The 18,261-nt window shown below is 41.7% G+C and overlaps 1 protein-coding gene across 2 annotated transcripts in view; it reads left to right on the top strand.

Annotated features, from left to right (window-relative positions):
- NCAM1 (neural cell adhesion molecule 1) overlaps window positions 1–18,261 on the top strand; it is a 154,868-nt gene that overhangs the window by 100,299 nt on the left and 36,308 nt on the right. The window contains exons 9-14 of one of the 2 annotated variants that reach the window (XM_082010008.1): window positions 5,475–5,504; window positions 9,956–10,106; window positions 10,696–10,880; window positions 11,237–11,333; window positions 12,146–12,316; window positions 13,562–13,693. In XM_082010008.1, coding sequence (XP_081866134.1) covers window positions 5,475–5,504; window positions 9,956–10,106; window positions 10,696–10,880; window positions 11,237–11,333; window positions 12,146–12,316; window positions 13,562–13,693 — 766 coding nt within the window. The remainder of the gene's footprint in view (window positions 1–5,474; window positions 5,505–9,955; window positions 10,107–10,695; window positions 10,881–11,236; window positions 11,334–12,145; window positions 12,317–13,561; window positions 13,694–18,261) is intronic. The other variant, XM_082010007.1, reaches the window with a different exon arrangement.

Here is an 18,261-nt window from a genome sequence, read left to right as displayed (position 1 = left end):
GATGATGATATGATCTGGGAGGGTGGCAGGTGGAGAGGCACGGGGTAGTATCTCTCAAAGATGCAGTGGACCAAAATGAGCCTGTTAATTCCTTCATGCTCTTCTGTATTGTATTCTAATACTGCATGTACCTGAAGCACAAAAGCCTGGCTGCCTTTGTGTTCACCTGTTTTGTTGATCACATCAATTCCATTTTGTTCTTAAAAGCAAAAATAATTAGCAGTTTTTCTTTTAAAAAAGAGTGCTGGGGTTTTTTATTGGCCACAGTTTCCCTTAACTAGACAAGATTGGAATGTGCTGTATTACTGTAGGTATTTTACAGTAGTTGCATAAGGTGATCAGGAGGCAGTTTAGAGACAAAGAAAGCCTAGACAAAAGTTGGAGTAAGGAGTTGTTGCTTTATAATAATCTTCTGATAACAGGATTCTTCAAGGCTCAGCTAACTTGGGCATGCCAGGGGTTCTGATTCAATGTCAGAAGTTGATAGACTGTGAAAGTCTTAAAGCGACAGAGGTATCCGTTGTCAGTCATCCACACAGCTGCCATTCTGCACTATAGCCTCCTAAATGATCTTTTTTAATTGCCTTCATGATGTCAGCCTCTTCACCATGTTGTTAATGTGTAACTTATTAGTCAGAGTGCCAAAGTTTTCCAGCCTTAATTCTTCCTTAACATCTTTTGGATTCAAGGGCTAGTGTAAATCCCTGCAATGGTTGGAGAGAGATTTCCATTGCTTTCAAAAGCTGTTAGCTTGGGCTGTCACTACAGCATGGCTGGGGCACCTGTTTTGACAGGATAAGGTTATTCATGGTATTATCTCTGTCTAGGAGGGCAGTAGGAGGAGCTAAGTGCTCTAGTGCTTCTAGCATTAGAGTTTGGACGACAGCCATGGAAGAGGGCTTTGACAGGGAGAATATAAAAACTGAAATAACACTAAATCAAGTAGAAGTTGGTAGGAGAGCCTGTCTGCAGAGTCCCATCTGCCCAGCCCAATTAAACTAACAAGATCTCAGCAGCAAAACTGCTAACCATTTTTGAGACTCTCATATATATCCTGTTTGATGCTGTTAAGTTGGTGATCAGTATCAAGGAATATGTTAATACTCTGATAGTTTCTTACACAGATGGGGTGGAAAATCAATGGTTTGAGGTACTACCATGTGTCTCATGTACTGATTCAAACTTTCAGGGCAAAGATTTTTTTGTTGTTGTTGTTTTTTTGTTTTAATCCTATACCATGCGCTTTCTAGGCAGAATTTGTGTGTGTGTGTGTTTTGGTTTGGTTTTTGCATTCTCTATCTTGTGCTGTAAGTTTAGGTGAACAGTATAGATGTCCAGAAAATCCTCAGGTCAAAATAGCTCTGATAAGCATTCTATCACATGTACAACCAAATGCATATATTCAATTTACTATCCACTTCACTCTCCAGGATAGCAGAGGGAAATGAATGGTCTTTGTGGGACAAAATACTATTTTAAAATGTATCGAGCCCTACTTTTAAATATGCTTTAGACACTTGGATGCATCTCTTGCTACATGTTGTTTACTTTTGTAATCATACTTCAGTCCAGATTCTCAAAGGTCTGGAGGTGCCTTAACTCCCATGAACATTTGGTATTTCATAAAAACCTACCCAAAACCCCAAACAAACAAAAAACCTTCTCTGGATTACAGGTTTTTCCCCCCCCCCCCCAGTCTTTGCCCAAGAACAGAGACAGTCTGACGTGTGGACAAGGGGCAGGAGGTGCTATAGCCCAAACACTTAGGTTGACAATGTCACAACTATTCCAACATTCCCACGCTCCTGTGAGAGACCTGCTGATATCCTAGCATGCACAGCAAAAGATTCTCCTCTCTATGGCTATGCCTACATAACGTGGCACTCGTTGGACAAACAATCTTTTGCTTTGATGATGGTCTGCAAAGGTAAGTGGTTGTGGCTGTGCTCTAGCAAAATCAGATGATTGGCAACTATATACCCAAACTGATGAGCAGACCAAACTTCCAGATACTGGCATGGTTGCAGGTTCCTCTTAGTACTAAGCTGGCAGCTTGCATTCTTCTGCCCTGCAGAGAGTGCAAGTAAAATTAAAAAGAAAAACAAAAAAATTAAAAATTTGCTTATATGTGGTTTACTTTGGCTGTGAATGTAGGAACATGCTATTTAGGCAAAACTTTTGCCCTGTCTGTCTGAGATTCCTGTCAATCACTACTGCAGAACATAGCAAGAACTAACAGGCCTGGATAGTCATCAACATGATGATTTGAAATGGTTTGGCTTTATTTTTCCTCGGGTATTTATTGCTGTGCCTTTGTAGGGAGGAGGAATGCTTTCTCTCTGAACGATACCAGATGTAAAGCTGATCAAGCCAGTATGCCATATTCCTCGTCACCTTCAGTATATTTCATGTTCTTTTAAGAGACCTGTTTCTTTTATTGCTCTAGCAGAATACTGTGATTCAGTAAATATAGTTTCGATCAGTTGTGCATTGGTGTATACAAGCTCTGCAGTTTTAGACATGAGTGTATTTCCTGTCAGATTTTTGGATGAGGCAATCGCTAACTACTTTTACACATGCTTTCATGAAATAGTTGCGGAGGCAGTCCCAAGTTTCTTATCAAGCAGTATAGCTCAGTACGTGTCGAGCGGGAGAGGTAACAGGTGATGCTTTTATGCAGGCCTTTTAACATCTTGCCAGAGCTGGCAGTAGGTATATCTGTGGCATAGGGTCTCACTCATTACTGCTGTCTGGCCCCCCATGCTAGCTATCCAAACCTGCACCACATTACATTTTTTCTATGGCAAGTCAAAAATAAAGTGAACATTTTCTCACTGGAATAAAGGAATCAAAGAACAGAGGAAGAGATCAGCTCTGATATTCTTCCTTCTTTATCCTAATTACAGTTTAACCTGTATAGTGTTATTGGACCTTTTCCACAAAGGCTGTCCCACAAGGTTCCCTGTTCCTAAAGTAGGAAAATGCAGAAATCTGACTTCTGAATGGATCAGAATTTGAGAGGCCCCTTTAGTAGGTGTCTTCTTGTCTGAGTAACAGATGGCTTTTTGCTCACCCCTCTGACAGGTGAATTACATTGCTGCATTGTGCTACCCTGAGAACAGTCCAATGCATCCTTCCACTTATTTTCTGTGTTACTGTTGCTGACCAGTAGCCTCTATCAACTCTATGTTCTTGGCAGTTAAAGCAAATAGATTAGTTGTTAAAAATTTAGAAATCTTTAGATGAAAACAATTTGATTGAATTCCAGCAAGGTAAGGAGTGCCCCTTTGCTGGCACATAGGCATTGGGCTGCCACTGTTGCAGCAGCATGCTAGGGCACAATAACCAGAAGATGAGAGGAACTCATTCCCTGGCGCAGTTCACACTAGGTCAAAATTTAGCAGCAAAGTAATTAAAGAGTAAAAAGAAATACAAGATTGAGTGAAATAGCGCAGAGCCAAATACTCTGCTGATGCAAATGAGCATTGTTGCAGTACCTTCAGCAAAGTGCTTCTAGATCTGATGCAGCAGATCTATCATTTCAAAATTTAACTCATTTCCTGAGGTTTTTTTTCTTTTTAAATGGACAATATATCTTGAATACAATTCCCTGTCTTAAATTTGTGGTTTACTTCATATCTCATGAGATGTACATGGGAATATTTTGGATTTAATGATTCGGGAAGTATACTATGTTAGCAGTTTCCAGGAGCGCCCTTGTAACTGAAGATGCTCCCATTTAACAACTTGCTTCCAAAGGGAAGGTGCTAGGTTCCCTGCAGCTTTTGATTCCTCCTTTGTCTCCTGCATGGTGCTGAGTAGAGCTTTTTTATCTCTTTGTCTTGGTGAGGAAGACTTAGTATGAAATTCTCCAGGATGGAGAATGTGGTTCTGCCCTTCTTTCCCCATACCCATGAGTGCCATTACAACGAAACAGCAAATTCTAGGAGTGTGGGAACAGGCTTTTTTCCTCCTTCATCTTCCCTTAGGTTGACAGGTACTGAACACCAAAGGATAATAAAAAGATCTCTCCCTGCCCTCCCTCCCCATTATTTTTTTAATCCCTCTGTGCTGACACCATAGAGACTCAGTGAATAGGATTGAAAGGGGACTTGCATGGGTGTAAGCAAGGCAGTTCCCTGGCTAGCCAGGCTTGCTCAGGTACAGAGAATGACCGGTACATCAAAAAGGGATTATGCTGAATTATTATGGTTGCCTGTTCAGCTTTCTAGGAACTTGTGTACAACAGGATATATATAAACAGAGAAATCATCAGATGATGGGAGTGTCCTAGCCCATGCAGGTGTTGGTGAGGTTCTCTTCAAGTGGCTTCACCCCAGGCCTCTAGTTACAGGCAAATAACTTGCTTTTATCCAGGACTTCCCAAAATGAGGCTGGCTGTACCATATGTTAATACTTAAGTCTCACAATGTTCCCTAGAAGCACTGTGGAAATAATACTATGGGGTTTTTTTAATTCACATTTCCTAAGCTTTCATCTCCATTTCTGTAATGTCACTCTTGTGTGTGCTGTTCTATCCACACATCAGCAATGCTTGTGCCTCATATTCAATAATGCCATCATGGCTGTGATATTAGCAGGTGATTTTTGACCCCTGAACTGAAATGGATCAAGTTGCAATTGAAATAAAGAGCAGGAGAAAAACATTTGAAAGATAAATCACAGGGGGAAAAACAGAACCCAGCAACTTTGATCTTTCTGAACCACAATGACATATGGTCCGCGCTGTTGGTGGCTTTCTCTGAACGGGAAATGTGTATTAATTGGTAAGGCTTGTGCATGTTTCACTGATGCCTGTTTGGTTGTCCTAAGCCCAGTCAGGATTTGGTGCACACATCCCTAAGCATGATGAGCTGGACGCTATCAACTGGAGGTGCAAGGTTCTGCCCTGCTATCTCCCCTCCAGGGCGGTCATACTGTTTCAGTGCTCTACAGCTCAAAATCTCCTACTCCTGGCACAGTATGCATGTAAAAATGTATACAAATGCATGATCACATGAACAATATGAGTATTAATGTTAATCGGTGTGTGCAGGTGGCTAACAAACCAGTGTTAGAAAACCAGTTCTGTAACTATCTTTGCTGTTTAGTGACCTAGGTCATCAGAATCACTTCCCCAGTATGCTGAGAACAGGTTTCTAGAAATGGTGAGCTATGACAAAGGAAATAGTCACTTAATATGTAAAACCAGAAGCAGTCTTTAGGTATCATTAGCCTTTGCTTAATCATTTTAAGACCAATTTATAGGATATTAAATTTTGAATGCAAATCTAAATTGAGTTTATATTGGGAAATTAAAATTGTGATCACCCCACACACTTGAGAGATACAGCTTGGAGCCTGCATGTGCACAGAACGCTATATGCTGCATACACTATGATACCTAAAAGCAACCTTTGATAAACTTTTATTGCTTTTTTTCTGTTGTTCTGTTTTATATCTGTTCTCTCCAGGCTTCGTGGACCCGGCCTGAGAAACAAGAGGTATAAGATTACCAGACCTTTAGCAAACTTCTTAGTTTTTTGGTTTTGGTTTTTGTAAGCGTTACAGATTAACATTATCTCTAGCCCAGTAAACACGCCAACTAAACCAGCATTAATAATACCAACAAATTAAATAATGCATAAAAGAAACAGCTTATAGAGTTAGAAATCGCTTGGCATGTAGTAATGCGTTTTTGGATGAGCAAACTAGCTGTGTTGGGAGTGAGTAATTCTTGTTGTCACTTTAAAAAAAAAAAACAAACCCACAAAAATAAAAGTGAATGTAAAATCTGACAAATATTGCTTTCACCATTTTCTTCTACACTACCAGTGTGAATCATATCTCTCTTCTAGAGGTTTAATAATTAGCAACAGCATGTATTCTGGGAACGTAATTTTTTTTCCAAAGATAGCCTCTTCTGCTCCAGCCAACTCATCTGTTTGCTCATGGTACTTCTTACATTTGACCTTCTCTTAAAGGACAACTGCATCATGTTCCGTTTCAAAATCAATGCAGATAAATCTTTCATAAGTTATATTTCTTCAGAAAATCTCCAAATTGATAAATTATTATTTGTCTTTGGTTTTCAAGGGTTAGTGAGGGGGTGTGGGATAATGCAGTAATTCAGTTTTGTGCAAATGTGGTTTGTTGCTGTTTTATTTCACATTGAGTACCGTATTTTAATAATAATAACAATAACCTGCCTTTACATGCACCTGATTTGTAGCATTCTTGCTTCAAAATGGACCAGAAAGTATGTTTCCAAGCAAATAATAGGGTTCAGGTAGAGAACAAAATTAGTTATCAGAACTGGGTGACTTGTATTTGTATTTTTAGGATCAACTTTGTGGAAGCTCTGGGTATCCTGAATGGTTTTTTATTTTTAAGCCGTCTTAAACTATAGAGACTGGTGTGGCCTAAACGAAGTGAACTTCTAACTTAAGCGTCATCCACCTTTGTTTCATATGGGACTCGGAAGATACTGCCCATTCTCACTTCAAAATGATCTGTTGGAATAGATGAACTGTGGCAAGTGAAGGCATTGGATATTCAGACTAGTTTGTGTTGAAGAATTTGGAATTTGAGTAGCTGCATCTCTTCAGGCCTCATGTTAATTCCTATTACAGCTGTCTCCATCTCCCCCCCGCCTCGCCCCGTGTTTTCACTGTGCTCTCTGTCTCAAGCTTTGTATTAATATAAGCTTAATTAATACTGTTAAGCTTGCTGTCTCTACATTTCTTCCTCTGTCTGTGTCTTAAAATATCTAAGTGAGGTTCTGTGAGAATGTTGTTCAAGCTTATTGTTTCAGCTTGTATAGACCTATCTTTAAAATAGCTAGCATGGGGTCTTGTAGCCCTGTGTTCCAGCAGCAGGGAGTTCAGTTCTTAGGAAGCTGAGTGAATACTTGGCATTAAGTGTTTCACTCTTACTAATGCATTAGCTAGTTGAAAGTGAGGAAGTCTCTATGACCTTCAGTCATAGCAGCATATATGGGTGTTAAAACTTGCTCTCCTTGCTTTGGAGGACAGTTGTAGTTGGCTGATGCTTCTTCTAAACCACAGTCAGCTCTACTCACTATGCACAGTCTGTAGTGTCTCAGGTTACCATTCTGGTCCTGCATATACTGGAGAATTGTTGAAAGTCTTATTAGCAGCATATGCTACCAACCCCCTACGCACACATTACCACCAACAGATGCTAAAAAACTGAGTTACAAGCAAATTCCACCTCAGTTACACCACAAACTGGTGATGCCTTTCTGGTAAATGGGAATTAGTGCAATGTTACAAATACTAAGAGCTGCAGATGAGTTCTGGTTAGTGCAGTGCTAGGAGAGACCACTCATCTTCCTTCACTGGAATTTGTAGCTGTGGTCAGGATTTCCTATTGCTGTTTTGTAATGATGTCCACCATGTGGAAAGTGGGTGGGAAGACATGACCGTGTGAAATTCAGTCATGGATACTTGTTTGTGACAGGACTGAAAAATCCAAAAGATGGGGGGAAAAGGGGGTAAATGCAGTTCCTACTTGTCTCTGCTTTTCCCCTTTGGTACTGAAATATTGAAATATAGGCCAGCTTTGTACATAGTGAGTATGTGCCACATGGCATTGTCAGAATTTGGAGAACACCTGCATGTATCTCAGGATAAGTTGTAGTAATCGGTGATATAGAGAACCATCATACCCTTTTCTGTAGAGTGGCGGTTGCTGTGGCATGAGTGACCCTCAGGTTGTCTCTCCATTATGTGAAGCATTTTGTTATCCAAAATTCTTGAAATCAAATATTACAACTATCTACATCTATCTCACAAGTTTCTACCTATCCTGTGTCTCTAATAGCCAGGAACTGCTAGTATCTGATGGTCTCAAATATGAATAAAAAAAACTAGTAGCATATTTTCCTGGGTAGACATTTTTCTTTGGAGCATTTTTCCTGATCTTTTTTTTTTTTCTTTAGTTGTGCCTTTTGCATTAAGAGACAGAGCTTCATCTTCAGAATCAGTTGCATTACTTGTAAAGTTACCATTTTACCATGACTGCCTGCCACTCTTTTGTTTGTATTAGATCTTGACAAAGAGGGGAAAAGGCAGGTGACACTGGATGTAAAATTACCTTTGCTGTAATGATCATGTGTTTGTACTTTGTCATGTTTATACTTTTGCCTGCCAATGGGGTCATAGAGACGAGTATTTAGAATATTCACCCAACTCATGAGCTAAAAGAAGCTGGGAGCCTCTGCAGATCTGGAGTCTTGATATTGATGGATCCTACTGCAATAGTTTTAGAAGTGAGCTTGGTTTTTGAGTCAAATCACAATTCTGACAAAAGGATAACAATATAGTCAGCCCGAGAAGAAAAATAAAAGTAGAATTTGGTTGTGTAAGATACCACAATGGATTAATGTCCTGTTAAGGGATCGTTCCCCCATTCTAGGAAATGGTACACACAACACCATGTATACATGAAATAAAGAACTGTTCCCATCAACAGAAGGGACTAAGCACAGGAGAGGGAGTGGAGTTTGTAGCTTGTGGCATTGGTCAGAGATTGCAGTAGACCTGCATGCAGGGTAGAGAGAAGAAAAATGCATATAATTGTGTCATCAAAGGGTACTATTTTTGTGCAAATAAAATTTGACTAGCTCAAATTAACTAATATTCAGAATGAACAGAGGTAATCACATTTGCTTGTAGAAACTTCATCAGTCTCAGATTGAGACCAGTAGCTCAGAACAGAAAGAGGCTTCAGACCCAGAGGATCTGACCACTTGAGATACCAGAGATGTATTTTCTGCTACATCTCAGTACATTTGGCTGCCTAATATCCTCAGGGTTTTTACTTATCTCAAGTACTTGTCCTGTATCTTCCAAGAAAATTAATGCTCTTGGAACATTAATTGTATTAAGTGTGGCAGGCTGCAGCAGCAAGCACAGCCATGAGGGTACCTAATTTGTTCACTCGTGCTTGGGCCACTTTGGAAACTTACATGACAGTTGGTGCTTTAAAGCTTCCGAGCTGAAGTACAAGCACCAGGGTGGAGGAAGGAGTCCATGGCCTTATGCGCTTCATGTATTAAGAGAGCACTTGAGCTTTGGTCACAAATTGGGTGGGGGGGGGGGACGACATACCACAAAACAATGTAGGATGGGATTGCTGGGTGTCTGCAGTTCCTTTGAGGAGATGGTAGCATGGATTTTACATTCTTTGTCTCTGTCATTGACATCCCCACACTTTCTTGCATGTGGGAGCAATTTCTAAACTGGTGTATAGTCAATGCAGATTGCTCTAGAATTTTCTTGGAGCATCACAAGACCTCAAAGCAGGGGTGTCTCTAGAAGGGTAACATACTTTTCTTGCCCTGTTCACGCTGTACCTTGCTCTCTTCAGTGCCATGTGAAAGTTCTGAGCTTTCACTTTACCTGATTCAACTCTAGGGTATGGATCTCTTCTTAGTAATGCCATTTCAAGGACATTGAAATAAAACAAGTATCAGTCAGAGAAGAGGAAGGCCTGAATTCTCTGAGCAGAAACACAGTAGCTGTTGGAGAGGTTTTCTACAAAGGCATGGTGGCAAAAATTTTTAACCAGACCTGGATCTCTAACCATAAGACCTGACCAGAGATGGACAATTCTCATTCTGGGAAGAAGCTTGATGTTATCCAGCTGTCTGCAGACATGTAGCAGCGTCTGATACTTCAGTCCTTCATTTCACTTTTTCCCTTCCCCTGAGTGCTTTGCATCACTGCAGTTGGCCCTGTGCAACAAGGAATCTTCTTGTTGTTTTGGAAATGCCCCTCTGCCCACTATTTCACTTGGCCTCAGGTGATCACTTTTGAAGTACTGAGCACTGCAGGGTTGGTGTGAGGTAGACTTGCATTTATTCCCATCCCTTTAGCCCATACCACAGGCTCAGAGCTCAGCCTCTAACTCTCTTTTCCTTTCCTGCCAGACCTTGGACGGACGCATTGTAGTACGTAGCCATGCCCGAGTATCATCCCTGACTCTCAAAGAAATTCGGTACACAGATGCCGGAGAATATGTATGCACAGCCAGCAACACCATCGGGCAGGACTCCCAAGCCATGTACCTTGAAGTGCAGTGTAAGAAGTGGGGGGATGGGGCAGGGAGGGTGTTCATGTGTTTAGAAGGGTACTGTTTTGATTTCCTTTTTCTGTGATGAGACTGAGGCACCCATGGCTAGGGAATTGTGTGTTGTTTAGGTAGAGGGCATGGGAAGCAACTCAGTTTGATATAATTTTGTTGGAGACATGTTGCTGTGTGCATACATGCAAATGTTTGCCCTAGCTGTCTCCAGCTGGTGTACTGCCTGCGCCTTGGGAAGATTATGGGCCATGAATCTGCTGCCGTCCCATTTGTTGGGTGCATCAGAGTTCTTCCCTAGAACTTCCTGGTATGCACTTGCATAGATGCATAGCATACTGTCTGCTTCTCCTCCCACACTGCCTTAGGAGCGGCCTTTGGGACTGAGTAGGTTTTCTCCGTATGTCCTTCAGCAAAAGACACTGCCTGTCCCCCCAAGATGAGAAGACACTTCTTGTTTCCTATATTAGATTCCCTTCCCCACAATAAACTGGACCCCAGCCAAGGGATCCTTAAAGTGAAGCTGACTGGGCTACTTCAGGAGATTTTCTGGCTCAAGTGACCTTCACAAATGTGTCTGTCTTTCAGATGCCCCAAAGCTTCAGGGCCCTGTGGCTGTCTATACCTGGGAAGGGAATCAAGTGAACATCACCTGTGAGGTATTTGCTTACCCTAGTGCTGTCATCTCCTGGTTTCGGGACGGACAGCTGCTTCCCAGCTCAAACTACAGCAACATCAAGATCTACAACACTCCATCAGCAAGCTACCTGGAGGTGAGGAAAAGCAAGGAGGGGAGAAGGCATATGCAGACAGGAAGGCTCAGTGCTATCAAGTAATTTATGTTGCTGATGTTGAAGGAGTTAAGTCTTTTGTCAGAGCACCCTGTTGGTAGACAAGAAGTTGTGTGGTGTTTCTGGCACATAAATGCTAAAAAAAAATCAGGTAATAGAAGACACCACCTCCTCCTTGCCTTTGACTTTCTGCCCACTGCAGTTCTCTCCTCTGTGGACAGTCCTCAGAATGTTAGCACATGTACTTTGTTGTGGCTTTTCTCCCCAGCAAAATGCAGAGTGCATTCAAAGTGTAAAGGGTTTTCTGATCTGAGCATGAGCCTTCATTCCTTCCACAGGTGACACCAGACTCTGAAAATGACTTTGGGAACTATAACTGCACTGCTGTGAACCGCATTGGCCAGGAGTCCTCAGAGTTCATTCTTGTCCAGGCAGGTAAGCATCCCAGGGAGGGAGAGAAGGAAATGCATATGCAGCCCTTGAGCTGAGGTGACAGAGTGGGCGTTCTTTTCTAGTTTGTGTTGGTGGGGTAGAGCTGGGAGAGCCAGCTTCTACTTTCAGGCTGTTCGTAGATTTTTGCATTGGGTTGGGTGGTAGATAACAAGATCCTCAGTATCTCTGTTTCCTTGTTTTTGAAGGGTCTCATTCTTTTCTGAGCTTCCAGTACACTTTGACAAAACTGTGATCTTTGATTTCTGACAGCAATTGCTTATGTGCATATGCGTGCACATGTGCTTCTCAGAATATCCCTAAATAGTACCAGTAGTGCAAAATAGAGGCCTCAGAGCGCTGTGTACCAAGCAAAAGAGGCCCAGGGTCTGACTGCATGAGAGACTGGAAGGGCCTCTGGTGTCCTCTCAGGGATGCCATAGAGACAGATTTGGGAATGGTAAAGCTATGTATTGGAATGCCCTGTGGAAGAGTCTTTAGGGACAGAATAGCATCCAGGGTGCTTCTGCTACTCTGCTCTGGTTGTCCTGTTTTGAAGAAGGTACGTGTCTCTAAGTGTCTCTAGCCTCTTAAAGGAGAGACAAGATGAAGGTCTCTGCACTGTCTAATAAGCATTCTTAAAAGCGCTCTTAACGGCCTTCTGCTCCTGAAGGGAGCCTCAGGCCTACCCATCTCCTGTCCTTTGTGAAGCCACGACAAGAGTGTGTTTGATCTTCCCAGTTTTCTGTTTTCTTTGCACCAGAGCTTGTTTCCCCGCTGTCTTCTGTATCACTGGTTGTTTTCCCTTCCTCCTCTAGATACTCCGTCCTCTCCTTCCATTGACAGAGTGGAGCCCTATTCCAGTACTGCCCAAGTGGAGTTTGATGAGCCTGAAGCTACCGGCGGGGTGCCCATCCTCAAATACAAGGCAGAGTGGAGGGCACTGGGTGAGGGAGAATGGCATTCAAGGTTGTATGATGCAAAAGAAGGTAGGATGATAAAACAAGATGTTACCTCCCCCACCTGCATCCCAAAAGACTTTCTTTCTTCTAGGGGAAAGTCAGAGTGGAGGCTTCCATAGCTTTGCAATTTCAAATCCTATATTAAGGCCTCGGACAAGTTCTTAAACATTTGCTTTGAAGCAAGACCTTGAATTTTCAGTTGGAAATGAGGGCCCCTTTGTGCTGATAGCTCTATGTGTGTGACAGGGCACCAGCCTTCTCCACCTACAAAGTGTGTGTTGTAGCACTGTGTTGTATCCCTTCCTTGTTTGTACTGTCCTGCCTGAATAAGGTGCAGAACCCTGTGTCTGGTGTCGAATGAGGTTTCACTTGCTGACTGGGGAGTGACTGTGCGCTTCCTACGGAAGGCTTTTCAAACCTTGTCTGTCAGCCCCTTTAGTTACCCTTCAGTTCCTCTTGGAAGATAAACACTCCTATTCCAGAAGAAAGTCTAACTCCCATTGCACCCTGTCTGGTTATAGCAACCTATAGGAATACACACTGCTTAAAATGTATCCTTAAGTCCAGTAAACCAAAGGAATTTTGATTTGAGAGGTCTATGAAGAGAAGAGTTCTATTTCAGAGCTGAATCTTCCACTGCCAATCCTGGCTGGAACTTAAATTCTTCTGGGTCCTCACTGGAGTGATGTGATCATAGCTAGAGTCAGGTTTATTTTTCTCATTTCTCCCTTTGTGTCTGTGCAGGAAAAATAGAGCTTATTTCTTTCTTCATATCACAATGACCCCACAGCAGGTTCTTTCCATCTCTTACATTGTGTCTGACCTCCTTGTAGACTGCTGAAGGAGAAAGATGGGTTTCTTTCCTGCTAAGGGCTTTGCTTTCAGTTGGATCACGCAGCCCAACAGATGAGCAGTTCCAGGTGGTATGTCTACGACAGTCAGAGGCCTACAATGGGGCTGTGGTCCTGAAGAGCATTATTCAGGGAGCTCCTTTGCACAGGCTGAAGGCTGATACCCTCTGGTGTCTACCACGAACTCCACTACATCCCCTCTAGAGAGGCTGTGGCAATACACCTCTAATTAGATGGCTGACACAGAGGTGGTAGCTCTGACATTCCTCTTTTGTCTGCACTGTTTATGTGAGGCTGGGCCCAGAAGAGAGCTCTGTTGCATGGGGTGAGCGTGGCAGAAATATACGATAGAAATATGGTATTTATTGTCAACTTAAAGCCTGAGCCTTTCTTTACTTTTCCTCCCTTGTTTCTGTGACAGCAAATGCGGAGGGCATGATCACTATCACTGGCCTGAAACCTGAAACAGCCTACACTGTGAGACTATCTGCGGTCAATGGCAAGGGCGTGGGTGAGATTAGCCTGCCATCCGACTTCAAGACACAGCCAGTTCGTAAGTAAAACCGAGACTTCCCTCTGCTTCTCTGGTTCTCTTTCCTTGCATCTTTCTGGGGAATCTCTGCCATGCATGGATGACACCTTCTCCTCCTGCAGACCTTGCTGCACCATTTGTTTTTGTTGTGCTTTTTGATTATAGGGAATTTCATTACTAATTTAAAATCTTTGAAGGTAGGAGGCAGAGGAACTACTTTCTTTGCACTAGTTTGTGCCCTGAGTTTCTAGTACAAACTTGGTATTGTCAAAGAGAAGGGGCTATGCAATGGAGAGCTTTGATAAGAAAAAGCAGTGAGTTGAGAAGGACATTGGTGATGGAGAATGTAGTGTCATTGTTGCAAGGCAGGGTTTTTTTTCAAATCAGAAATTAAGAGGTTCAGCATAGGACTAGCCATGAACTGTGGGAGGAGGATGATTTATGATTTATGTTTTCTGCAAATCACTGCTTTAAGATGGCTGTGCAGCATTGTAAAGTGATTTCCACAGCCTCTTGTCTGCTTTGCTTGAGTAATCTTCCACTCCAATGGCAGGATGCTCTGCTGTGGCATAACACTTGCCCTCCTGTTTCAACCAGGAACAAGAGGCAAGAATTAAAAACCAGAGAGGTATTCAAGTCGGGAAGGAGAGAAACAAGGCGGAGGAGGGGGAAGTAGAGTGGGTAGGAGAGATGTGATAAAAGGAGGCAGGGGAGAGGTGGATTCTTATCCTTGTACACAGCCTCATCTAAGTATTAGGATCTGTATTCAACCACCCACAACCCCTGGCGTTCTTCTTTCCCATTCCCCTTGCATTTAGATCTACAGCCTATTCTTCTTCCCACCATCACACCTGTACTTGTGTACCTATTTCATAGCTCTTCTGAAACCACTATGCAGGACCTTCTCCTGAATTCAGAGCTAGCAATATTCCTAGCCCATGTATGTGCATGCTCTGAGGTCCTGTGAGCTGTGCATGGTCTTGATTTTGTCTGCCAGCTTCTGCCTCACCAGAATTGCTGAGTGGTATGGGAGAGTACACATCTCTTGTTGCTGGGATATCCCAGGTCCTGTACAGTAAGCCAGCCCTCACAATTAATGTTCATTCTGTTGTGATAACTCCTGTAACCTACCCCAATCCCTAGGGTTGGATTTGAGACAGCTGGTGGTATTTTGATTTTCCAGCTCCATGTTCTCTATCTCCTCTTATCACCTCTTCTACATTTTTTTTTTTTCCTATCTCTGTCTTTTTTTTTTTTTTTTGTCTGTGTTCCATCCATGGAAAAACTTCAGGCATCCCTCACTCACGTAAGTGCCTCTCTGTGTTTCTTTCACTCTCTTTTTATGTTCCTAGAGTGTTCCTCTAACATATATAACATCAATTTTTAATCTAGTACCTTTTTGCTCTCAGGGTCTTTAGAAATGAAGTAACTGGTACTGTCCATTTCCTAACAAGACTGACATTAGAATAGCCATCCTACTATGTGTAATACTGCTCTTTTTAGAACAAAATAAGAGGTTAACATCTTTGTCTTTCTTGTAAAGCATGCAATTCAAATATTTAACTTAGTGATTGTCTAATAATAATAATAGTTGGCTTGTTGATTACAAGAGTGGAGTAGTGGAAGGCTAAATGTTTATGAATTGATTAATCAATTAAAAATTTTCAAATTTTAATAAAATTTAGATAATTCAGGAAAAAAAAACAGGAGAGAGTTGCAGATTTGGTTTAGACCAATTAAGAGCCAATGAAAAACTTCAGAATTTTCAATTTCTCCACAATGTTGAAAGCTAAAACTTCAAGAAAAAAAAATCACATTTTTTGCCTCTTCTCACTAATACTTTTTGTCATTAGTAGTCTTTGGACAGTCTTCTAGCACTTGTGTAGACTGTATACTCAAATAAATAAATAAACCTCATACTAAATAAGAAAATGCATGTTTTCCCTTCCCAACTCAAAATGAGTTAGAGAGATTTGATGGATATGTTTAATTGTCAGTTGGGTTCAGTGAAACATTGCATGCTCCATAGCTTTGTGCCTTTCAAATCAATGGTAGCTAAAAGAAACCTCTTTATCTAAGTGAGCATTATTCTGTTTATTAAAGTATGTGTCCTTGTGGTGAACTGTTGTTATTCGCAAGATTGCATGGGCAAGCTTTATGAAGCTGCTGTTGCATTCTCTGAGATTTCTGAAGCTGAACTAAAAAAAGGAAAAAACCTTTTTTTTTTTTTTTCCCCCCCCACCCTCATTAGAGGATGTGAATCATGCTTGTGCTATTTTTCCTTAAAGATTGTATCATATGAAAGCCTGGACTTACTGGACCACTAGCAGGATGAATGGATCGGTAGTCGAGGTGGATGAATGAATGGACATATGGATAGACAGAACTGCAAATTGCAGTAGTTAAAGACCCAACTGGGAGATGTGTTTCCAGAACATATGTGCAGTCCATTGCCTAAAATTGCTTGGAGCCTATTAATTTCAGTAGAAGTAATATATCCCTTATAAGAAGCTAATTGTGGTTAGTATTATAACTATTAGCCAAAATTATGTGGTAAGCCCTTCTGAAGTGGACGTAGTCATGATACACAAGGGGGATAAGGGCTTAGTTATGCAGTCTCTGTGCGGATCAGTACTGCAGGAAAAGAGAAGAGATCCAATTAAGAAGAGAGGAAAAAGAACATTAAAAGCTTTGTTTCGGCCACATTGACAGAGCTGTCTGCCAAGACTTATGTTCATCACTTGGGGACAGGTATGTGGCTTTGAAGAACATTACATCATACTTGTAGTAGCATTTTTGCCACCCCCTCTTTTTTTTTCTTTTTTTTTTAAATGTGGCAATTGGCTATCAAACAGTCTGTAGTCTCTCACTCTGTTCCCTTGTAGGGTAAGTTCCATTTTTTTTTTCCTTTCTTTGTGGGCTATAACAGTGTTTTCACTTACAAATTAAATTCTGGTGATGCTCTTTTAAGCATATTTATGACTTGCAGCTGTCATGCTTCAGAGCATTTGGTTCTCTAATTCTTTGTCTGCTGTCCGGGGTTCTCAAAGCCCATCTCAGATCATGAACTGGGTTGCAGCAACGGTGAAGAGATTGTTGGCACAACAGAAATGCCTTCTTTTATCTGTGCTGGAATTCCAGTCACACAATATTACCCATTTGTGGGCAAAGTCAAAATAAGGAAAAAGTTGGGTGTCTCCTAGTCTGATGTGATTTGAAGATCACATCCGTAGTTATTTTGATTTTTAAAATTTTTCCTCAATAAGCAAATAGTAGTTTCTTTCTATCTTAAAGGCACATGAAGGCCCAAGTAATTAGTGATGATTAGCACCGACTAGCACAGTTGAGAATTGTGGGGTTGGGAGGATATCTGTCCAGCTTGACCTGGGTTTGTATTTTCATCCCAACAATGTGCTGTTTGCCTGCATTTCCTTTTCCTTATAAAACTGGAGACAAAGGCTGCACACAGACCTTGTGGGCAGTTTCTTTATAAGCATCAGCTGTTTCTTGCTGTTGTCCAGGTGGGACCCAAATGTGTGTTAAACCACAAGTGTGTGTGTTTGGTTTTGATATCAAGAAACCTTAATGTCAAAAAAAAAAAAAAAAAAAAAAAACCAAAAAACAAAACCAAAAAAACCAACAAACCAACACTAAAATAATCTCCAAATTCCACTATGTCCTAAGCTGGCAATAAGGATAGTTAGCAATGGCCTTCACCAAAACAATGGTCAGGTATCCAGTGTTTTGTGGCCATGCACACAGTGCTGCCCAGCATCTCTGCTAGCCTTAAATGGTATTGGTTTGAACTCCTGGGAACATTGGTGAAGAGTGATGTGTGTTCAGTGATCCTGTGTTGTGAGAAAGTTGGTTTAAAGAAAGAACTCACAAAGGATCCAAAATGCAGGTCTGGCAGAGTGCACACACTTTGTTTGCGCTCTGTGTCCAGAGAGGCTTGATCTGACAATCTGACCAATTTGTTTTTTAATTCTCTGTCTTTTGGCAGTTTTTAACAGGAATCAACTCTCCTCCTCACCTTCCTCACCTTCCTTTCTCTTTCTTTAGCAAGTACTGATGCACCCACCTCCCGTTTAGCAGAGAGTGAGTACGGTAGAAGAGGCTCTTGTCTTTTTTTTCCCCTTTGCTCTGCATGCATCTCCTCACTGAGTGTGGTGCAGTCTGCTTAACATACTTGAGTGTTTTCCTTCTTTTCAGTATCTTCTCCCCCTGTTCCCCCCCACCCCCCCGAGTGAGAACTGAATCTTCAGGTAGAGGAGCTACAGATAAGCATAAGTTTGATCTCCAGGACAGATAAAAGCCACAGACAGCTCTCAGGTATGCTGGAATCATGGAAGGAGAGAGATCAAGAGAAAGATACCAAGTGAAACCCTGCCCATTGAAAGCTGGTTGTTGTCACTGGCCTTTGCCATTAAGATTTTTGACCCGTTTGTGTTCCGTTGTTGAGATTGTCTTATGGGATATGCATAGCTTTTGTGGTGTGAAGCTAAATTTCCTGAAATCTACTTAGCACAGCAAAGAAGGAGTTTAGTTTCTCCGCTAAATAGAGTGGAAGAAACTCAAGTGATAGCAGG

Source organism: Phaethon aethereus, assembly GCF_964289735.1.
Source record: "Phaethon aethereus genome assembly, chromosome: 23".
Lineage (NCBI taxonomy): Eukaryota > Metazoa > Chordata > Aves > Phaethontiformes > Phaethontidae > Phaethon > Phaethon aethereus.
The sequence above is the reverse complement of the archived record's forward strand: the minus strand, read 5'-3'. Positions and strand labels throughout refer to the sequence as shown.